Source organism: Phycodurus eques, unplaced genomic scaffold, assembly GCF_024500275.1.
Source record: "Phycodurus eques isolate BA_2022a unplaced genomic scaffold, UOR_Pequ_1.1 contig_27, whole genome shotgun sequence".
Lineage (NCBI taxonomy): Eukaryota > Metazoa > Chordata > Actinopteri > Syngnathiformes > Syngnathidae > Phycodurus > Phycodurus eques.
The window spans coordinates 599,935-624,098 of NW_026904024.1; the positions used below are offsets into that span (position 1 = coordinate 599,935).

General features: G+C 47.9%; 1 protein-coding gene across 2 annotated transcripts; it reads left to right on the forward strand.

The window, feature by feature from the left end:
• The first annotated feature begins 113 nt into the window (after window positions 1–113).
• Window positions 114–23,430, forward strand: zgc:101810 (uncharacterized protein LOC493612 homolog). 2 transcript variants are annotated; one of them, XM_061669876.1, is made up of 9 exons: window positions 120–292; window positions 3,455–3,565; window positions 3,656–3,814; window positions 7,567–7,696; window positions 8,271–8,407; window positions 14,559–14,708; window positions 14,788–14,933; window positions 19,829–19,961; window positions 23,221–23,430. In XM_061669876.1, the coding sequence occupies exons 1-9, from the start codon at window positions 245–247 to the stop codon at window positions 23,389–23,391; spliced, it is 1,185 nt and encodes a 394-aa protein (XP_061525860.1). In that variant the 5' UTR covers window positions 120–244; the 3' UTR covers window positions 23,392–23,430. The 2 variants fall into 2 exon arrangements, with proteins under 2 accessions (XP_061525861.1, XP_061525860.1); XM_061669877.1 differs by lacking the exons at window positions 3,455–3,565; window positions 3,656–3,814 and having other exon boundaries at window positions 114–292.
• Window positions 23,431–24,164: the final 734 nt, after the last annotated feature.

Consider the following 24,164-nt stretch of genomic DNA (forward strand, 5'->3'; position numbering starts at 1 on the left):
GAATAGAAAGTTTCAAGTTCTGCGACTGGTCTATAAATCACCAAATGGTTGAGGTCCTTAATACACGAAAGAAATGCTCACGATCATAGGCGATGGATGGAGGGATGACAACGATAAGGGGGAGGAGGCAACGTTGCTGTCGGACTCAAGCCAGCCTCCAAAATGGGCAGGTCTACCGGGGTCCGAGGTGTGCGGGCGGCGCAGACGAGGTCAGCGACACACCGGAGCTGGGACCGGCAACACGATGGACGGCGAGGGCAGGAGAGTGGTGGTCTGCGACAACGGCACGGGGGTAGGTCGAAAAGCGTCCCGTGTGTCGTAGCTCCTCTTTGTTGCCCGGCCGGGAACGCGCGAATCCGTCTGGACTCGTCGCTCTCTGAAGCCGCCATACAAGGCCGTGAAATGCTCATCTGATGAGCCATTGGCTGAAAGAGAGGACGCGGCAGCCCAGGTGGGAACATTTCAGGAGAGGCCGTCGGCTTTGCCACTTGGCTTGGAATGTGCCGCACGCCCTCGGGCGAGGAAAGGAGCGCGCGGCGTTTACGGGGCGGAATTTGCAGTGGGATCTGCAGCCTTTTGTAGTTTACACTGGAATACTCTCACGGTAATGCAACAGATTTATGCGGGAAGAGAAGGAGTACAGAACGTGACGGACATATTTCAGGGATACCTCTCAAACAAAACTGAAATGCTCTCATACACGCCACTGAAACACTCTTATTCACACGCAACTAAAACGCAGTCAATATTGATATGCTCTCACGCGCGACTGAAACGTTTCCACTCCTATTCATGACTCAAACAGTTTCACACACACAATGCTCTCACAATCACTAGTTTTTTGTCACACACACGACTGAAAGACACTATCACACAACTTATACTGTTGCACAAAAACTCTAATCCTCTCCCACATTCTACTGAAACGGACTCATCGAATGCACTGCAGTGTGGGTTTCAGCGGTGTGTATGAGTGTTTCAGTTGTTTGTGAGATGGTTGTAGTTGTGACCGTGAGCGAAGAAAATCAGTAGTGCGTGTGAGAGCATTTTAAAGGTGTGTCAGAGAGTGTTGGCAGCGAGTGCGAGCAAAAAAAAAAAAAAAAAAATCAAAAAAAATCAGTAATGTTTGTGAGAGCATGTCAGTAGTGCACGAGAGATAATCCTGAATCCGGCCCATGACGCCCCCTCCCAAAAGTAATCCCTGCATATTGGCGCTTTATCAGAATCAGAATCAGAATCATCTTTATCGACCAAGTATGTCCAAAAAACACACAAGGAATTTGTCTCCTGTCGTTGGAGCCGCTCCACTACGACAACAGACGGTCAATTGACAGAGAACACTTCCTTCTTGACTTGACTTTCTTCACAAATTTGCCTTTTCTGGTGTACTGATAGATTGCGACCTGACTTTTAATAGTCATATCAAATCAATTATGAAAACTGCCTTCTGCCATCTGAAGAACAAATCCAGAGTAAAGGCTCGCATGGGCCAAGCAGACCAGGAGAAGCTGATCCATACTTTTATGGGGCAGCTGATGGATACCGGCTGGCCAAGCGGAATGCAGCTTTGGTGGTCGCTGAAGCAAAAACTTCGAGGAGTTCGGTGAGGCCACGGAGAAAGACGTCCGGACGGCTTCGAGGAAATTCTGATCCACCATCTGCCGTCTCAGGAGGGGGAAGCAGTGCACCGTCAACACTGTGTATAGTGGGGATGGGGCGCCGTTGACCTCGACTCGGGACGTTGTGAGCCGGTAGGGAGAACACGCCTTCCCATGAGGGAGCAGAGTCTGGGTTCTCTGAGGCGGGTTGAGGTCACCGAGGTGGTTTTAAAGCTCCTCGGTGGCAAGGCCCCGGGGGTGGATGAGATTCGCCCGGAGTTCCTCAAGGCTCTGGATGTTGTGGGGCTGTCCTGGGTGACACGCCTCTGCGACATCGCGTGGACATCGGGGACAGTGCCTCTGGATTGGCAGACTGGGGTGGTGGTCCCCCTTCCGTAGGGTGTGTTCCAACTACAGGGGGATCACATTCCTCAGCCTCCCTGGTAAGGTCTATTCAGGGGTGCTGGAGAGGAGGGTCCGTCGGGAAGTCGAATCTCAGATTCAGGAGGAGCAGTGTGGTATTCGTCGTGGAACAGTGGACCAGCTCTTCACCCTTGGCAGGGTCCTCGAGGGTGGATGGGAGTTCGCCCAACCAGTCTACATGTGTTTTGTGGACTTGGAGAAGGAATTTGACCGTGTCCCTCGGGGGGGGGGGTCCTGTGGGGGGTGCTTCGGGAGTATGGGGTACCGAACCCCCTGATACGGTCTGTTCGGTCCCCGTACGACCCTAGTCAGAGTTTGGTCCGCATATCCGGCAGTAAGTCGGACTCGTTTCCGGTGAGGGTTGGACTCCGCCTTTGTCACCGATTCTGTTCATAACTTTTATGGACAGAATTTCTCGGCGCAGCCGAGGCGTAGAGGGGGTCCGGTTTGGTGGCCTCAGTATTGCATCTCTGCTTTTTGCTGATGATGTGGTTCTGTTGGCTTCATCAAGCCGTGACCTCCAACTCTGACTGGAGCAGCTCGCAGCCAAGTGTGAAGCGGCTGGGATGAGAATCGGCACCTCCAAATCTGAGACCGTGGTCCTCGGTCGGAAAAGGGTGGCGTGATCTCAGAGAAGAGCCGCTGCTCCTTCACATCGAGAGGAGCCAGATGAGGTGGCCGGGGCATCTGATTCGGATGCCTCCCGGACGCCTCTCCGGTGAGGTGTTCCGGGCACGTCCCACCGGGAGGGGACCCCGGGGACGACCCAGGACACGCCGGAGAGACTACGTCCTTCGGCTGGCCCGGGAACGCCTCGGGATCCCCCCCGGAAGAGCTGGATGAAGTGGCTGGGGAGAGGGAAGTCTGGGCGTCCCTGCTAAAGCTACTGCCCGACCTCGGATAAGCGGTAGAAAATGGATGGATGGATTATTTTAGTGTGCGCTGTTTGAATTGTACTTTTATTTTTTCCTCTTTGCTTTAAATGTTTCTAAGCTTTTTTTCCCTTTGTTTTTAATGCTTTTAATCACGTAAAGCACATTGAGTTACCTTGTGTATGAATGCGCTATCTAAATAAATTTGCTTTGCTTTGCTTTATTACAAGAAGCTATTCTCAGCATTTTTAGGGGTGCGTCAAGAAATTGAAATACAGTGAACCAAGCCAAGTACAAAGAATGTATCTCTCTTGATGCCAGCAAAATATGGTGACAAGCAGAACAAGTAAAGAGAAGGTGCAATTAACCTGTTTATCCACCTCATGCCATTCAACAGAATGAGATGTGGGTTTCTGGAGGAGGATCCGATTTGTGTTGAAGTACCTGATGTAATTATGTGGGTGATGCAAAGGAAACTGCAGATAGATGAATCAACTGAATGGCATGGTGATTTACTGTATGACTAAAGTGGGGGATTAACGTTTCCCACCTTATCGACAGTTTGTCAAGTGTGGCTTTGCGGGCTCCAACTTCCCAGACCATATCTTTCCCGCCATGGTGGGTCGTCCAGTCATTCGATCCACCACCAAAGTAGGCAACATCGAGATCAAGGTAACGACCGGTGGCAAAACATGGAAAATGTTGCCGCATTTTGCTCAGCTCACCTCACCTCACCTCACCTCACCTCATCTCATCTCTCAGGACTTAATGGTGGGTGATGAAGCCAGCGAGTGCCGCTCATTGCTAGAAGTGGCGTACCCCATGGAGAATGGGATGGTACGCTCCTGGGACGACATGCTCCACCTGTGGGACCACACCTTTGGACCCGAGAGGCTGGACATTGAGCCGTCCAAGTGCAAGGTACCAAAGAGCCTGGCGGCTGTGTGCTGAAGTTGTACTTGTCGTACAGTGACCCTCCATTTACGTTCCGGGACCGCCATAGGTAAAAATCTGTGATTTCGAGACCATATCGATTTTTTTCCAAGTTTTACCCCTCCCACATGCTTTAAACACATCTCAAACCAATAAAACACACTTGAACTTATTAAAACAATGTTTGAAAATTATTCGCTAGTGCCTGTTCCTACTCTTTCGGTGTCAAGAAATGGCGAGTGTTATATAACGTCAACAAATGATGATTTAACATCGTATACTAGGGCTGTAACGATACACCGAGGTCACAATTTGATACATCTAATGATTTCTTAGCCACAGTTGGATACAAATTTCGATTTTTTTCGAGGGAGCAGGGGACAAAAGCAGAGGATATTAGCAGAAATTGGACCATATATTTAGAACACTTAATTATACATGACAAAAATAACAATATCATCTCTGAGGTAACAGACTGATTTTCCTTTCCGCCAAAGCTCTTGCAGTATTTCTGCTAAATGCTCAGCTGTGTGGCTCTCGTGCACAGCTCGAGTTTGGGAGGACGGGGTTCGCAATTTGCCAATTCTCCATGACAAAGTGTGTGGTGATGGCCACGGATAGTGCCGTGAAGAGGCATTTGCCCCACCTGAAGGTTTAAGATCATCAAACAAATGTGAATATCCAACAACGAAAACCAAGGCAAACATAAAATGCAGTTCTTAAACGGTGATTTATGAAGAAAAACAAAAACTATTCAAAGCTACCTGGCCCTGTGTGATAAAGTAATTGCCCCTCTCAAAGCCATCGAAGTGGGGGCACAAATTGGATGGTTGTAATGGAGCCCCAAGCACAGGGGGGCCCCTGGGCTTTTGTGAAGTTATAAAGTATGTGTGCGCATACGCCCGTGCATGTGTAGCGACTGGGGGAGGAGCGGCTGCCTCGAGTTGTTTGCCGTCACTTCTCGACTCTCTGATTATCTCACTCTCAGAGTCCATCCAACGGCGGATAAACTGGTACAGTACTTAATTCCACCTCACTGTCATGTAAAATGTATGGGACATGGTGCTGCTATGTCAGTAAGCAGCTACAGGACACAAACGTTAGCTGTGGCGCAGGAATATAGAGAGTGAATGAGTAGATTGACCGGTGAATACATAAATTCTCTCTCTCTCTCTATATATATATATATATATATATGTTATGTATATGTGATTAGGGGCTACGCCCCACAGTTAGGATGTGACCTGGAGGGGAAAGAGAAATTCTGGACGGAACTAGACAAAGCAGTTCTGAGCGTCCCAGACAGAGAAAGTCGTGATTGGTGCAGATTGTAATGGACATGTTGGTGAAGGAAATAGGGGTGATGAAGAAGTGATGGGTATGTACGGCATCCAGGAAAGGAACTTGGAGGGACAGATGGTGGTAGACTTTGCAACAAGGATGCAAATGGCTGTAGTGAACACTTTTTTTCCAGAAGAGGCACGAACATAGGGTGACCGACAAGAGCGGAGGTAGAAGCACGCAGGTGGATTACATCTTGTTTAATAGAATTCTAGTGCGTGAGAAGATGCCTGAGGAATGGAGGAAAAGTGTACTGCATGTGGAAGTCTGGAGTGTCAGAGAAGTTTTCTTAGAATAATACAGGACATGTATGAGAGCACAGAACAGCGGCGAGGTGTGCTGTAGGTGTCACAGACGAATTTAAGGTGGAGGTGGGACTGCACCATGCATAAACCCAGTCCCCTTTCCTGTTTGCAGTGATGGATAGGCTGACAGATGAGGTTAGATTATAATCCCTGGAGACCATGATGTCCGCATCATGTCCGCATGATGACATTGTGATCTGTCGTGAAACCAGGGAGCAGGTGGAGGAACAGTTAGGAAGGTGGAGGCATACACTGGTAAGGTGAGGAATGAAGATTAGTTGAAGTAAAACAGAAAATATGTGCATGAAGGAGAAGGGTCAAGGGTCAAGAGTGAGGCTACAGGGAGAAGATAGCAAGAGTGGAGGAGTTTAAATACTTGGGGTCAACAGTCCAGAGCAATGGTGAGTGTGGTCAGGAAGTGAAGAAACGGGTCCAAGCAGGTTGGAACGGGGCGGAGGAAGGTGTCAGGTGTGTTATGTGACAGAAGAGTCTCTGCGAGGATGAAGGGCAAAGTTGATAAAACAGTGGCGAGGCCAGCCATGATGGACGGACTCGAGACAGTGGCACTGAAGAGACAACAGGAAGCAGAGCTGGAGGTGGCGGAAATGAAGATGGTGAGGTTCTCTCTCGGAGTGAGAGAGAACATGCAAACTACATACAGGCGGGGCCGGGGACGGAACCCCGGTCCTCAGAACTGTGAGGCAGACGTGCTAACCAGTCGGTCACCGTTCCACCTATACAGACCCTTTCCAAAAAAATGTCATATCATGGAAATGTTTCTTTACTTCCATCATTTATAATATAATAATTCCATTCAAAAAAGTTAAAATGTCATAGATTACAGATTCAGGGCCTACAATTTGCCTAAATTATGTAAAAATCAACAAATAAACACTTGAAATTGTTGAAATTGTGTATAATCGATGAAAGTTTCACTTTTTGAACGCAATTATGGAAATAAACTCCCTCTATCCGTCCATTCTCCACACCGCTTATCCTGGTTAGGGTTGCGGGGTGCCCGGGCCTATCCCAGCTGACTTCGGGCGAAAGGCGGACTACGCCCCGAACTGGTCGCCAGCCAGTCGCAGGCCACATATAGACACGGACAACCATTCGCACTCACGTTCACACTGTCACTGTCTGCATCAAAGTCAGGCGAGTGTACCACTACACCATCAGTGACGGAAATCAACTTTTCCATGATAAGAAGAAGGCAAAGGTTCACACAGGGGTCACGTGGCTTGATTGCGAAAGAGGTCTACTGCCATTCTCCGGTCAAATATTTTAAAAAAGGACCTATTTATTTTGTCCTGTGGCCAACAGTGCTCGCGGGCCACATATCATTGTTTTTATGTCAGAGGAGGCCCGGGGAAATTTGAACATGGGCCGCATTTGACCCGCCGGCAGACTTAGGACATGCCTGATCTGTCCGGGTCTGGGTCTGGGTCTTTTCGACGACCAGTACTCGAGAGTAAGTCGTAGTAGTAGCGGAGTTAAAATGCTCCCATAAGCTACCGCTGACTTGAATGTGATTGGCAGGGCCACAGTTTCAGGGTCGTTCGAAGTTTGAGCTCCGTTTCGTCCTCTCGTCTGCTCTCCTCACAGAGTTGAACTAGCAGTATTAGCCTAGCCATGCAGACGCGGGTTTGCTCAATGCACTCATCGGAAAACGCCGTCCCATGGCGCACAGTTGGAGTAGGCTTGATGAACACACAATCCAATAATAATTCTATGAATTTTGGGAGCGCCATAAGCACGAATGGCTGGATGTGGAATGGAGGCACAGAGTCTGGGAGTTGAAAGGGCTGCGTCGCCGTTCTGCCATTTCCAAAATGATACAGGATTGTGAATTTGAAAAGCGCGATTTTCGGGTTTGATACAGAATCGTGACAGCCCAATTGTACAACTGTATTGAAACATTCCAATGGTCAGCCCAACCATGTATTTTGCTTAAGAAAGTCAGCAATTTTAATGTTACCATATATTGAAAAATGCCATTGACACGGGGGAATTTAAAAAATACGGGTATTTTAACACATGCAGCAACACATACAATCAGCACAACGATATATATAAATATCATGTCACACACAGATCCTGCTGACGGAACCTCCCATGAACCCGACGAAGAACCGCGAGAAGATCGCCGAGGTCATGTTCGAGAAGTACCAGTTCCACGGCATCTATGTGGCCATCCAGGCCGTGCTCACGCTGTATGCGCAGGGTAAAATAGTCGCCATTGAGTTCTATGCAGGCCATTTGTGTCCGCCTTAACAAGATAAGGAAAAAAGGCGGTCCTCAGAATATACGGGTCATTTTGGTCAAATCTGATCAATAACGGTAAAAACGTGCCCCACTGAATTGCCTTTTTGAAAATCAATTCATTTGACTAATGTTTGAATGTTTGGCATTTGCTATCCATCCAAATGTCTTAATTGTTTCTCAGGGGAAAGAAATATTCTAAAATACTATTTTTCAAAATGTCTTTACTGTTAGATGCCCAAAATGAAATTAATTGAAGAATGATTTGCAACATGCCGCCAATTCCATTTTGGGATTTTTCTCCGCCTTTTCCAGGAATTTCACACAAATGCATCTCGGCACGAGTGTAGTTGAAGCCACATTAAAGGAGCAACATGCCAAGTAGCCAATAAATCAATAACGTTTTGAAAAGGGGGTTTGAGGCCAGGCTCTTTCGACATTTTTGACCTTGCTATAATTGATACTACAACAACTGCGGGTTAATGAGCCCTGCCGGCAGTTTCCAAATAAAAGATGTCGCCACCTTTTGCCAACAGGTCTGCTGACAGGGGTGGTAGTGGATTCCGGTGACGGCGTCACTCACATCTGCCCGGTGTACGAGGGCTTCTCCTTGCCGCATCTGACGCGCAGGCTGGACATCGCTGGGCGTGACATCACTCGTTACCTCATCAAGGTGCGGCGAGCGCCTCTCTCGTCAAAGTGCAGTCAAAAACTGTTGATTGCTGGTGCCTCACCAGATGGCTATCCGAAATGATCGGCGTGATCGCGTCAATGCTTTACGCCAGCGCAAAGATAAGTGAGGGCATGTTCTGCCCATGCCTGTGTGGGTTTTCTCCGGGCACTGCGCTTTCCTCCAACATCCCAAAAACATGCATGAATTGGAGACTCTAAATTGCCCGTAGGTGTGAATGTCAGTGTGAATGGTTGTTTATATGTGCCCTGCGATTGGCTGGTGACCAGCTCAGGCTGAACCCCCATGTAGCATTTATAGGTCAAATAAGAACTGAATTAATTTAGGAGACAGTAATCAGCCGGGAGCGACGCTTGCGTTACTTCCGGTTTATGGTAATTTTCAATTTAGTTGTTAAAATCAAACTAATGTCTCGAAAAAGGGCACCACGTCACTTTTTATAAGTAGAAACTTTAGGAGAAATGACGACAAACCTTGTTATCAGTCTCGTAATCTGAAGGTTGCTACACATTTTGAGTCCTGGGTTACAGAGGTTTACTTAAACTCAGAACACACACAAATCAGAATCAGAATCAGAATCATCTTTATTTGCCAAGTATGTCCAAAAACACACAAGGAATTTGTCTCCGGTAGTTGGAGCCGCTCTAGTACAACAGACAGTCCATTTACAGAACACTTTGGGGACATAAAGACATTGACAAAAAACAATTGTGCAAAAAGATGCAGAGTCCTCTAGCACTTAGAGCAGTTCGAACGACTAATATTGCAATAGTCCGGCGCAATGACCGTTGCGCAAAGGGCGCCGAGACTTCAAGGAGTGTATGCGGTTTAAAGTGACGAGTAGTGCGATCATCTGGGACAATGTCGATTGTGCAAATGTTGCAGATACTCCTCAATCAGTGTGCAAATGGAGCAGATGCTACTCTGGCATGAGTGGCCAGTATATGCAAATAGTGCAGCATGGCGAGACAACTACAGTGAGTGCACGAGTAAAACATAATTGGCCCCACAGAAATGTGACAACGAACTCAAGTCAAAAAATTGCCAGCTTGTTGTAATGGAATTGTAGGTTAGGTGTTTAAGAAGTTGATCGCAAGAGGGAAGAAGCTGTTGGAATGTCTACTAGTTCTAGTTTGCATTGATCGGTAGCGCCTACCTGAGGGAAGGAGCCGGAAGAGCCGGTGACCGGGGTGCGGACGGTCCGAGAGGATTTTGCACGCCCTTGTCTTAGTTCTGGCAGCGTGCGAGTCCTCAATGGTGGGTAGGGGGGTACCGACAATCCTTTCAGCAGTTTTGATTGTCCGTTGCAGTCGGAGTTTGTCCTTTTTTGTAGCAGCACCGAACCAGACTGTGATGGAAGAACACAGGACCGATTCGACGACCGCTGTGTAGAACTGTCTCAGCAGCTCCGGTGGCAGGCCGTGCTTTCTCAGAAGCCGCAGGAAGTACATCCTCTGCTGGGCCTTTTTGAGGACGGAGTTGATGTTGTTCGCCCACTTCAGGTCCTGAGAGATTGTAATTCCCAGGAACTCGAAGGTCTCGACGGTTGACACAAGGCAGCTGGACAACGTGAGGGGCAGCTGTGGCGAAGGATGCCTCCTGAAGTCCACGATCATCTCTACCGTCTTGAGCGTGTTCAGCTCCAGGTTGTGTCGCCCGCACCGCAGCTCCGGCCGCTCCGCTTCCTGTCGATATGCAGACTCGTCACCGTCCTCGAGGAGGCCGATGACAGTGGTGTCATCTGCAAACTTCAGGAGCTTGACAGTCGGGCTCGCTGAGGTGCAGTCGTTCGTGTAGAGAGAGAAGAGCAGCGGAGAGAGGACGCAACCTTGGGGCGCCCCAGTGCTGATGCTGCGTGTGGATGAGGTGGCCTCCCCCAGCCTGACCTGCTGTGTCCTGCCCGTCAGAAAGCTGTAAATCCACTGGCAGATGGCAGGTGAGACGCTGAGCTGGAGAAGCTTGGTTGAAAGGAGTTCAGGGATGATGGTGTTGAACGCTGAGCTGAAGTCCACGAACAGGATCCTCGCGTAGGTCCCTGCACTGTCGAGGTGTTCTAGGATGAAGTGCAGTCCCATGTTGACTGCATCATCCGCAGACCTGTTCGCTTGGTAGGCAAACTGCAGGGGGTCCAGCAGGGGACCTGTGACACTCTTGAGGTGGTCCAGCACGAGACGTTCAAAGGACTTCATGACCACAGATGTCAAAGCGACAGGCCTGTAGTCATTCAGACCAGAGATTGCAGGTTTCTTGGGGACTGGAATGATGGTGGAGCGTTTGAAGCAGGATGGAACTTCGCACATTTCCAAAGATCTGTTAAAGATCTGAGTGAAGACTGGAGCGAGCTGGTCCGCGCAGACTTTGAGGCAGGATGGGGACACATGGTCCGGTCCTGTTGCTTTGTTAATCTTCTGTTGTTTGAAGATGCGTCTCACATCCTGTTCATGGATGGTTAACGCAGAAGTCAGAGGTGTGGTTGTGGTCGCGGGTGCGGCCGGGTGGGTGTGTGGAGTGAAACTGAGTGAAACCACCAAGAGAGGAATTTTCTTAAAACAAAGAAAGAAAAAGAAGAGGCGGGAGGAGAAAAATGGCTGGTCGTCACGCCTTCTCGGGAGAACCGGACGTCTCTCTTCCTGCCTCTTTTCGTGGCTCGCTGGCAAATTCGGAGCGATCCCTCGGTACCTTCGTAGTAGCGCCTCTGATCGCTTAACGGAGGCCCACGCTTAGGCCGGGAAGCCATGTCGGTTCGGTCCCAGCTCGCGTTTACCAACCGTGTGCCCGCACAAAAGAAGGGGGAAACGTTGTTGCTACAGTTGTAGCAGTTGACCAAAAGTGCCTCGAGTAGTGACAAAAACCTTACTGGTAAGACACCGTCGCCGTACGAGGGCGCTGAATTGCCTGTAGGGCTTAGTCGTACAACGACGGTGTCTTACCAGTAAGGTTTTGTTCCCCACAAAAGTAATCCCACACTGTATCGCGCTTTACATATTGCGGATACAGTGCATCGCAGATTTTTTTTAAAGGTCACTCACTAGTGCAATTACTCACCTGCACCTCGTTTGTTAGCTTTGTTGGCTAATTGATTGAATGTGGCGACAATGACTCACAGGTCAGTTGGGCTCTTGTTCTTAGCAGAAAAATAAACCTCACTGGGTACTTTGCCCATTTCAAACATTACAGTAAGCCGCAGTCAGAGCTTAATGAAATAATTTCACAAATATCAACCTCAGCCAGACGACTACGTCATGCACACTCATAACAATATCGACAGGAACAAATGCAAATACAAACACAGCATGAGATTATCTTGATTTTCTACAACTTCAGTTCAAAAGTAAATTCTGGGTACACATAAAGCTAGTTGCTGACTACCTTGCCAGGAACTCGAGTGTGAGCAACGATACAAATGGTTAACCCAGGAAATAGCCTGTTCACACCATATCCACATATGCGTTGTTGTTCATGTCATTTAACTAATTTACTGCCATGGATGTTAAAGACGTCAATTAGGATCCACACGTTAACTGCCATTGACGTCTTGCGTTTTTCAACGGGGATGCGTGGGTTAGGATCTTGTGCACTTAAAGTGCCCCAAAATGTAAAGCCGTGTTTTATGTTTGAAGTGCTGAAAACATGCAAAGACTGAGAACAATATAGTTCCGAATTGTAGAGATTTAGTTTAAGACTCTTTTCTCAGACTGCTTGCAGGCAAGGAGCAGCAAATCCGCAATAGACTAAGTATTTGATTGACAGCTGGAGGCGGGATTTTCAGAGCACCTCGCGACACAGCATCTGGAAGCGCAAAGAATGTCTCAGTTTTTGACCATTTTAAAGACTAATTTCACATACTTTTTAATCCATTCGTTCATTGTCCGGCTTTTTCACATTACTCATTCTATGGGGTTTCGAATATTTGTTGGGCCTGTTCAGGGGCACTTGAATGTGTGAATATCAACTTTCTGAACAGCTGCAATGACAAGTAGTCGCCTCTGGAGGACAGCAGACTGCTACCGCTCAACCAACAGCCTGAGATTTGAAGATTCGAAGAGGAGAAGAAATCAATCGGCTTACATGCAGTCGACAACCGATTTTAACACCACTTACTGTACATGCGAAGGTAGTATCTTATGCAATAGTAAGAAAAAAAAAAAATCATGATTCCCGCGATTGTCAGAAATTACAACGAAGGAAGGATGTGCGGTGGATTTTTTTCGCCTGCGGTTCCGAGTCGGAGGTCACCCGGGAGAATTCCGACGTCCGTCGGGCATTGGATGAATGAAGACTTCGAGACACTTGGCGTTTGGGCTAATTCGATTTATTGAACAAGCCTTAGTGTCATAACAGCTGCTTCCATTGCCAGAACGACGAAAAAGCTCCCGAAACCCCTGGATCTAAGTTTATCAAGGTTTTCCCTCCCTGGGCGTGGAATTACCACCTCCCTGGGTGCACCCGGAAGATGGCCGTTCCTCATGACCATATTTGGAATCACACTCGCCTGCTGGTGCCTCACCTTCGAGCTACGCTCACACCCGGTTCCCTCATCTTGTAAGATGCAAAACAGTCCTCTTTGAAGACCAGGACGCCTGTTGTAAACCCCAGACAGGTTTCTGTCAGGGAGGAGCAGGAAACCCCAATATACATATAACTGGTTAAAGGACGTCCTTTGATGTAGAATTACAAAGAAAAGATAGTTGGTGTGAATACAGGTCTCCAACCATTTGTCCTTTGCAAAGGAACTCTGATTGTGTTACTATTAAAATATACTACAGATGGCAGCTACAGAGCCAGTTGCTTTGTTGGTAAAATACAAAAATAAAAAGCCAACATGATCAATTAGGGTCATGTCGCGAAGCCCCATATGGATAACATCATAGTGGCTCATAGCATTGGGTCCACCTCGGCTCATCGGACCAAGTCGAGTTGTTTTATAATTTTTTCAGATATTCGAAACTCTGCATTTCGCTCATGTTGAGGCTTTCCTGCTGTAACATGTTGATTACTCTTCTTGGTGTCGGGGTAAGGCCAGCATATACTTCATCCAGTCCTCCCAGTGCTAATTTCAGTTTCAGTCTCGGTACACTGGACCAACACTCTGCAATTTATGCAGGATCTTGAGCAAGTTCTTTATGTGCCACCTCAATTAAAGTTTTCTTCACATCCCCCTTATTGACAACAACTTTAACCTCATGAGTGTCAAGGAAATCTATCCACTCCTCAGATCCAGCGACGGACAGAAAATCATTCATTGCTTGTTCGGCCACTTCCTTTTCTTCAGAGGGAATTGTGTCTACAAATGCCAAAAGCAGGTCCTTCTCCATCACTTCAAGGCCGAGACAATACTTCTTGGTTTTAGTTTTAGTTTGGGCTGGTGACCACCTAGCCCAATTTATATGTTGTTAACTTGGATTTGTACCTTTTTCTTAGGTAGGCATTCGGTAGACAGTACCGGATACGACGACCTGTGACTTTTCGTTCCTTCAGCGCTAACCCCGTTGTTTTCCTTTTAGTCGGGGTCTCCGGTCCTTTTTGTTTGTTTGCGTGACTTTATTCTTTTGTGTGGCGAAATAAAGCTTGTGGCCTTTGACCTCACTCCTTTTGTTGCTGGCATTTTTGTACATGTTGCAACAACTAGTGACATAAAATTCAACACTTTACCATTTAGTGCTTTACTAATAGTACTTGTCGCACGTCGATGTCCTCTAGTGCACAGTTTTGCAGGGCTCTAGACTAAAATTAAGATGCATCACAATCAACACTGCAGTCTTACCGGGTCACTTTTACCTTTTAGGGTAGACCAAGATCATATTAAACCATATGGATTTCGAATGGGATATCACTTCAAATCGTATAGGAATCAAGGCAGGTGAGCGAATACCTCTGACAATATGTCTTCCATATATGATTGTGGGACACTCCGACCCTGATTGCATCAACAAGGCCTTAAACGGGGAGGTGTAGCTAGTACAATGTGATGGGCTGACAGATTGGCCATCTAGTAGAATATGATTGGCTGAGTGATTGGCTGTCTGTCATGGGAGACCGCGATACAAATGGCTTCACATAGTACCGCGGTAGATGAACAGTGTTATCGAGAGGGAACGCGATGTCATCTTTTTGACCCCGTTTTTCACCTCAGCTGCTGCTGCTGCGTGGCTACGCCTTCAACCACTCGGCTGACTTTGAGACAGTGCGCATGCTGAAGGAGAAGTTGTGCTATGTGGGATACAACATCGAACAAGAGCAGCGTCTTGCCACAGAAACCACTTACCTGGTGGAGTCCTACACGGTAGGCCGGACCAACGCTCATTGTTTGTCCCCTGAGGTCCGGGTTGCAACGCGGTGTCCAATCAATGCATCCACCGCAGCTCCCAGATGGCCGACAGGTGATGGTCGGAGGCGAAAGGTTTGGTGCCCCTGAAGCACTCTTCCAGCCTCACCTGATCAATGTGGAGGGGGCGGGCGTGGCCGAACTCCTCTTCAACACCATCCAGGCGGCCGACATCGACCTCAGGTGAGTGTCACGTTGCTTGGCTTTGTGAGCCCATGGTTGGGGAATACACACAAAAAGATTTTTCCAGCTGAATCTGTTTTGGTTTTTTTAATGTGAGAGACTAGTTTCGTGCTCAAGACCACACTATCTGAGACCAAGACTTGCCCGAGACCAAGACAAGACCAATACTTTTGTGATTTGAGATCGAGAGAAGGCCAAGACGTGACTGTGAAGATACTTTAAAATGAATACAAATAAATCCGCTTAACATCCCAAAATACATTGGCCTGCAACTCTTTCAAAGCACAGCATGCAAAAATCTCAAATCTTAACCATTTTTCTCAATTAAATTCTTGCAAAAAAGGAATCCTTCCATTTAAAAATGAAGATCTAAAAAAGAGCTTTGTTGTATATACGAACCATTAGAGACGGTAGTATTCTTTGACTTAAAGGTGCAAGATGGGGCCTCAAAATTTAAGCGGAATTAAAATCACCTCAGAAAGACCAAATTAGGTTTCCTGGTGTTACCTACAGTTAAAGTTAGTTTACCCAGTCACAACACTGCGAAGGTTGCAGGCAATACAGGAGTGGTGGGGATTAGTAATACAAGAATTGAAAGTATTTGTTATTTTACTAAGTGCTTCTCTTTATTATTACATGAATGAAGTTGAAGAATAGTGGATCAGTGCTGGTCTTGACTGGTCTTGCCGGAAAAGTCCAGATTTGCTTTGCCATCAAGTCATGTCTCCTACGAACCCAAATAAAAAAACCGATGCCTTTTAAAAGAGTTGTATTTTAAATAAAGCATATAATGTACATCCTACACAAATAGTCAAGGACTAATGTTACGCTATACAAGTTACAACACACACAGTTTGTTGTTGTTAACCTTTTACAAGTTTGAATATGAATTTCTCACAAAACCACACTGCTCCTCCTGAATCTGAGATTCAACTTCCCGACGGACCCTCCTCTCCAGCACGCCTGAATAGATCTTACCAGCGAGGCTGAGGAGTGGCATCCCCCTGTAGTTGGAACACACCTTCCGGTCCACCTTCTTAAAAAGAGGGACCACCACTCCAATCTGCCAATCCAGAGGCACTGTCCGCGATGTCCACGTGATGTTGCAGAGCCCCACGATGTTGTCAACAGCCCCACAACATCCAGTGCCTTTAGGAACTCCGGGCGAATCTCATCCACCCCTGTGGTCTTGCCACCGAGGAGCTTTTTCTCCACCAAGGTGACATCAACTCCAGAGATAGGAGAGGCCGCCTCAGTGACCCCAGACTCTGCTTCCTCATTGGAAGGCGTGTCGGTGGAATTAAGGATCTCTTCGAAGTATTCTCCCTACCGTCACAACGTCCCGAGTTGAGGTCAGCAGCGCCCCCTCCCCACTATACACAGTGTTGATGGTGCACTGTTTCCCCCTCCTGAGATGCTGGATGGTGGACCAGAATTTCCTGGAAGGCGTCCGGAGGTCTTTCTCCTTGGGCTCACCGAACTCCTCCCTTGCCCAAGTTTTTGCTTCAGTGACCACCAAAGCTGCGTTCCGCTTGGCCAGCCGGTACCCATCAGCTGCCTCAGGAGTCTCACAGGCCAAAAAGCCATGATAGGACTCCTTCTTCAGCTTGACGGCATCCCTCACCGCTGGTGTCCACCAACGGGTTCGGGGATAGCCGCCATGACAGACACCAACGACCTTACTGCTGTTTGGTGCATACGCACAAACAACGGTCAGGACCCGTTCCCTACCTGACGGTGGAGGGAGGTTACCCTCTCGTCCAAACTCTAATGTACAGGTGCCGAGCTAGGGGCCAATAAGTATACCCACACCTGCTCGGCGCCTCTCATCGTGGGCAACTCCAGAGTGGAAGAGAGTCCAAGCCCTCTCAAGCGGACTGGTACCAGAGCCAAAGCCGTGTGTGGAGGCGAGTCCGACTATATCTAGTCGGAACTTCTCGACCTGACACACCAGCTCAGGCTCCTTCCCTTCCAGAGAGGTGACATTCCACGTCCCCAGAGTCAGCTTCGGGAGTCGGGGATCGGATCGCCAAGGTCCCCGCCTTCGGCCACCGCCCCACTGCACCTGACCCCTATGGCCCCTCCCACAGGTGGTGAGCCCATGGGAAGGGTGACCCCCGTTACCCTTTCGGGCTCTGCCCGGTCGGGCCCCATGGGTGCAGGCCCGGCCACCAGGCGCTCTCCTTTGAGAGTCCAGAGGGAGGACCCGGTGACCCGCGTCCGGGCAAGGGAAAAAGTCTTCCTGAATTGTTTAACATCATGGGGATTTTTGGAACCGTACTTTGTCTGGTCCCTCACCTAGGACCTGTTTGGCATGGGTGACCCCTACCAGGAGCATAAAGCCCCAGACAGCTTAGCTGCTCGGATCATTGGGACATATAAACCCCACCACCACGATAAGGTGATGGCTCAAGGAGGTTGCTATTGTGTGTGTGTGTGTATGTGTGTGTGTCGGTCGGGCCCTTAATAATCCATCCATCCATCCATCCATTTTCTGAGCCGCTTCTTCTCACTGGGGTCGCGGGCGTGCTGGAGCCTATCCCCGCTATCATCGGGCAGGAGGCGGGGTACACCCTGAACTGGTTGCGAGCCAATCGCAGGGCACATGCAAACAAACAACCATTCGCACTCACAGTCACACCTACGGGCAATTTAGAGTCTCCAATTAATGCGTGTTTTTGGGATGTGCGAGGAAACCGGAGTGCCCGGAGAAAACCCACGCAGGCACGGGGAGAACATGCAAACTCCACACAGGCGGGGCCGGGGATTGAACCCGGGTCCTCAGAACTGTGAGGCTGACGCTCTAACCAGTCGGCCACCGTGCCGCGCCCAAATAATCAGTAAGGATAATCTTTTTGAGATTTCTGGCAATCAGGTCTTGCTGACTTGCTGATGTGAAGGGAAGAAAGATGTTCAAAATAGGCTGATTAACAGTATGTGTGCACCCAGTTTAACACATCCCACACAGCAGGGAAAATGCAGCATTTTCGACGGCCTCTAAACAAGATGAGCAGTTTTACACCGCTGTTTTATTTTGCACTAAATGACTTTGTTAGTGTTAGTTAGTGTTCAAAAACAAAACCAAGAAAAAAAAAACTACCCATTAGAATATGATTAAAGTATCAGACTTATAAGGAGTATCATTAAGAGTAGGATGTTGTGGGGCTGTCCTGGTTGACACGCCTCTGCAACATCGCGTGGACATCGGGGACAGTGCCTCTGGATTGGCAGACTGGGGGCATTTTTACGCAACAAAAAAAAAAAAACCCTCCGGTCCCCCTTCTTCCCTTCTTAAGAAGGGGGACCGGAGGGTGTGTTCCAACTACAGGGGGATCACACTGCTCAGCCTCCCTGGTAAGGTCTATTCAGGGGTGCTGGAGAGGAGCGTCCGTCGGGAAGTCGAATCTCAGATTCGGGAAGAGCAGTGTGGTTTTCGTGGACAGTGGACCAGCTCTACACCCTCGGCCGGGTACTCGAGGGTGCATGGGAGTTCGCCCAACCAGTCTACATGTGTTTTGTGGACTTGGAGAAGGCGTTCGACCGTGTCCCTTGGGGAGTCCTGTGGAGGGTGCTTCGGGAGTATGGGGTACCGAACCCCCTGATACGGGCTGTTCGGTCCCCGTACGACCGGAGTCAGAGTTTGGTCCGCATATCCGGCAGTAAGTCGGACTCGTTCCCGGTGAGGGTTGGACTCCGCCAAGGCTGCCCTTTGTCGCCGATTCTGTTCATAACTTTTATGGACAGAATTTCTCGGCGCAGCCGAGGCGTAGAGGGGGTCCGGTTTGGTGGCCTCAGTATTGCATCTCTGCTTTTTGCTGATGATGTGGTTCTGTTGGCTTCATCAAGCCGTGAGCTCCAACTCTCACCGGAGCAGTTCGCGGCCGAGTGTGAAGCGGCTGGGATGAGAATCAGCACCTCCAAATCAGAGACCACGGTCCTCAGTCGGAAAAGGGTGGCGTGCCCTCTCCGGGTCGGGGATGAGATCGTGCCCCGAGTGGAGGAGTTCAAGTATCTTGGGGTCTTGTTCACGAGTGAGGGAAGAATGGAACGGGAGATCGACAGGCGGATCGGTAGAGCGTCTGCAGTGATGCCGACTTTGTATCGGTTTGTTGTGGTAAAGAAGGAGCTCAGCCTCAAGGCGAAGCTCTCGATTTACCGGTCGATCTCCGTTCCTACCCTCGCCTATGGTCACGAGCTGTGGGTCGTGACCGAAAGAACAAGATCCAGGATACAAGCGGCCGAAATGAGTTTCCTCCGCAGGGTGTCCGGGCTCTCCCTTAGAGAACGGGCGAGAAGCTCCGTCATCCGGGAGGATCTCAGAGGAGAGTCGCTGCTCCTTCACATCGAGAGGAGCCAGATGAGGTGGCCGGGGCATCTGATTCGGATGGCTCCCGGACGCCTCCCCCGTGAGGTGTTCCGGGCACGTCCCACCGGGACGAGACCCCGGGGACGACCCGGGACACGCCGGAGAGACTACGTCCTTCGGCTGGCCCGGAACGCCTCGGGATCCCCCTGGAAGAGCTGGATGAAGTGGTTGGGGAGAGGGAAGTGGGGGGGGCGTCCCTGCTAAAGCTACTGCCCCCGCGACCTGACCCGGATAAGCGGTAGAAAATGGATGGATGGATTAAGAGTAGGAGTATTGTTAAAATATTAACGATACCCATCCCGAGTGATTGGAATTTTAACTAACTCAATCAATCTCAGCAATGGCTTGACAAAAATAATGTTCCATAGCAAATATTGCTACACAAAAGCTTTTGAATCTTTCGGGCCCTGCGTTATAAACAAGGGTTGACTGTATCCAGCAATCGGAAATCCGTTCAAATTCGGCATGATTATTGGTGTGTGTGTGTGTGTGTGTGTGAACCCAGTTTAAAACGTGTTGCTGTTTGCAGGACTGACTTCTATAAACACATCGTCCTGTCCGGGGGAAGCACCATGTACCCGGGCCTCCCGTCCAGACTGGAGCGAGAGGTCAAGCAGCTCTACTTGGAGAGGGTTCTGGAAGGAGACACGCACAAGTTGGCTGTAAGAATACACAAACATCCCAGTGCGAGCGTTAATGTGGATGAGAGGACATTATTCAGGATTACCTCACGCACACACACTGTTGAATTTAGTTTTGCTAAGACAAATAACTGAAATGCTTCCAAACACATTACAGCTTTTTTATCCTGCTCATATAGTGGATATTAAAAGTCTACATTCTGCTGTTCAAATGTCAAAGGTTTGTGTCATATTATCAAATGAAGTTAGGCCCAAAAAAATCATTTTATAACCTTTTCCATCATTGTGACCTGTAAACTGTACATTCGATAATAAAAACACATATTTTTGAGAAGGAAGAACTGAGATATGGTTACAAGCGTGCGTGTGCACTTACAACTGTGGCTGCGCTTGCGTTCAGAATTAACCAATCACGTTCAAACTTCAATCTTCAATATTGCACCTCTCTACAATATTCTAATTTTCTGAGATACTCAATTTTGGGTTTTCATTAGTTGTCAGTTATAGTCATCAACGTGAAAAGAAAAGAAACACTTGAAATATGTCAGTATGTGTTTCACTATTTGAATGGAATTACTGAAAGAAATCAACTTTTTCGTGATATTCTAATTATATGACCAGCACCTGTATGCGAATCTACGATTGTTAAACGATACATCTGCATGCCTTGTCTGGGACGAGTGGCGCACCCTTCGTTTTGCCAGAAATCCACTTCCAAATCTGGCATCAACATGGTGTCCATAAATCATTATTCATAAATCATGATATGAGTTTAACCGGTGAAAGAGAAGTACGGTGATGAGCGCTTTTGTGTTTGCGCCAAAAGTACCTTTTGGAATTATAGCTAGAAAGGTAAAACTCCAACACTTTCATCGGCTGATTCTGATTCTGATAAACCGTATGGAAAACGGGTGCACGGTCTACACTATTAAAGAAAACAGAATATATGTGCATGAATGAGAGGGGTGGTGGGGGAAGGGTGCGGTTGCAGGGAGAAGAGGTAGCAACGGCGGAGGACTTCAAATACTTGAGGTCAACCGTCCAGAGCAATGGTGGCCGTGGTCGGGAAGTGAAGAAACGGGTCCAAGCAGGTCGGAACGGGTGGAGGAAGGTGTCAGGTTTGTTACAGTATGTGACAGAAGAGTCTCTGCTGGGATGAAGGGCAAAGTTCACAAGAAAGGGGTGAGGCCAACCATGGTGTGTGGCGCTGAAGGGACAACAGGAGAAGCAGAGCTGAGGGTGGCGGAAATGAAGATGTTGAAGTTCTCTTTAGGAGGGAGCAGGTTGGATAGGATTAGAAATGAACTCGCCTAAGGGAAAGCCAAGGTTAGATGTTTTGGATAGAAAGTGAGAGAGAGCAGACTTCAATGGTTTGGACACATCCAGAGGAGAGATAGTGAGTATCTTGGTAGAAGGATGATGAGGATGGAGCTGCCTGGCAAGAGAGCTAGAGGAAGACCTAAGCGAAGGTTGATAGATGGAGCCATGAGGGCAGTTGGTGTTCGAGAGGAGGACGCAGGAGATAGGCTTCGATGGAAAAGGATGACGCGCTGTGGCGACCCCGAACGGGACAAACCGGAAAAAAAAAAGATTTCCTTTGATAAGTATTCTACACATATCACCTTCTTCCACTGCAAGCCACTTTCTTTTATCTGTGACAGTCATTGTCAAATCAGACAGACAGACAGACAGAACAGAACAGACAGGATACATAGCCAGATCGACATTTAGATTCGTGTATTAGTGTATTTATCATTAGTGTATTGATAACAGCAGAGCTAGATAGATAGATAGACAGACAGCCAGCCAGCCACCCAGACAGACAGACAGGCTTCCCTCCCCCCAGCCACCGGAGTCACCGAACCGGACCCCTCCAACACCTTGGCTGCGCCTAGAAATTCTGTCCAGAAAGGTAATGAACAGAATCGATGACAAAGGGCAGCCTTGGTGTTGTCCAACACTCACTCGAAATGAATTCGACTAACTAACTGCCGGCAATACCAACCGGACCCTGACATCGGTTGTACAGGAACCGAACAGCCCTTATCAAGTGTTATGGTACGCCATACTCCCGGATCACCCGCCACAGGACCCCCTGAGGGACACGGTCAAACACCTCCAAGTCCACAAAGCACATGTAAATTGGTTAGGTGAACTCCCATGCTCGAGGACCCCGCAGAGGGTGTAGAGCTGGTCCACTCCTCCACGGCCAGAACGAAAACCTCCTGAATCAGAGATTCAACTTCCTGAAGGACCCACCTCTCCAGAACAAAAGAAAAAATAGGGTTGAATGTATTTTTCATTGTATCTATTTTGTAATCATTTCTCTTAGAATCGGTTGATTGGTTGAATATTAATACAATGAAATACATATACATTTCACGTTTTCTTTATTTTTAATGAATATCTTATTTCAGGTACTTTAGCTTGATTCGGAATAATTACATTTTAAAGTTAGAATAAATTATTTTGTTTGGAAAATAAAGCATTTCACATTTAAATTCATCATTATTGACTCTTTATTTATTCATCAAATTAAATCATTGGTTAATTGATGTCATGTCAAAAAATTAACCTTACTCAAATAATTTTACATGCAATTTGAAAATTCCAGTAATTGTTTCATTCGTCGTCATTCAATTACATACCATTTAAAATGGGAATGAATATTCTATTGCTTAAAATATTGTTCATTTATTGTTGTTGATTATTATTCATTTATCTAACAAATAAGGCGGCACGGTGGGCCGACTGGTTAGAGCGTCAGCCTCACAGTTCTGAGGACCCGGGCTCAACCCCCGGGTCCTCAGAACTGGTTGTGGCCGCGAATCGGTTTAGCTCGAGGGGAGCAGACTTCGACTTGATTGAAGTCATTCAGATCAGCTGTTCTGGACACGAATGATCCCAATTTGTGATTGCAGGGGAGCTCGAGTCGGAGCTCAGGTTTCGATTGAGCGCGTTTGTGAACGTGCATGCTTAGAATAGCCCCTGGTTTTTGGTGTGGAAAACAAACTTGGCATGCCAGTGATAAACATGCCCCTGTCCCTGCTTTTTGGGAAAGAGTTCAAAGCATCAAACTCAAAATGAATCTTTGCACAAAAAAACAACAACAAAGTTGATCCGTTTGAACATTTCTGTGTATGACTGTCTAGGGGCGTATTTGAGAGGGTTTTAGTCCTCTGTATGCGAGCAAAACCCGAATGATGTCCCTGACAGCCCCTTATGCTGCACCGTTTGTGTTCTCTGTCGCACGTTATTTTGTTGTACTCCACCTCCACAGAAGTTCAAGATTCGCATCGAGGACCCCCCGCGCCGCAAACACATGGTGTTCCTGGGTGGTGCCGTGCTCGCCAACATCATGAAGGACAAGGAATCCTTCTGGCTGACTCGATCCGAATACCAGGAGAGCGGCCTCGGCGTGCTGCAGAAACTGCGAGGCGGCGTCAGATGACAATGCTGTAAACAATGTGAATTTCAAATAAAAGATGACACTTGCTTTGATTGAAGCAAAATTGACAGGTGGCAAAATGACTTTCGCTCTGTACTTAAGTAGAAGTGGCGAAGTCGTGTTAGTTAAGAGCGAGCAAGCGTTACGTGAACGTCTCGTTGTGAATTGAACTTACTGCGAATTGAACTTACACTGCATTCCGAATGATTATGCAAATGATATTTTTCTCTGATTCGAGTTATCGACCGCTTGAGCTAAATTGGAAGTTGAAGTGGAAATTTATTCTGTGGTGGTCCCAGTATGTTTCCATCGGAGGAAAGCTTATTGTAGATTTCAAGAGGCAGGAACCAGTTGCTCCTTTTGAAGAGTGTCACCTGATCTCGGTAAGCGAACCAACAGCTGAGTTGCAGCTGATGGATGAATACGATGTATGAAGTGGGACACGGCTCCAGAACCCTGTTCAGACTTCTCTCCTCCCACTTTGGGTAAGTGGGCCTTGACGGCTGTTTCGGGGGTTTCAGAACTGTGGCCCCCGCAAACGCCCAGTTTGTGAAACACTATTCTTTCAGGTGGGTGAAGATCACACAGTGGTGATGCGTTTTGTTTTGTTAAAAAAGCTAATCACAACAACAAATAATTAATCACTTCAGCAAAGGAAAAAAAACGAAATCAAGCTTCGAGAAGAGGTTTGGTCCTGGTGGGGGAGATAAGAATCGCCGATTGGACGAGGGAGGTTTAGATTTCGATCATGCGGATATTCCGCGTCGGCCGTGGTT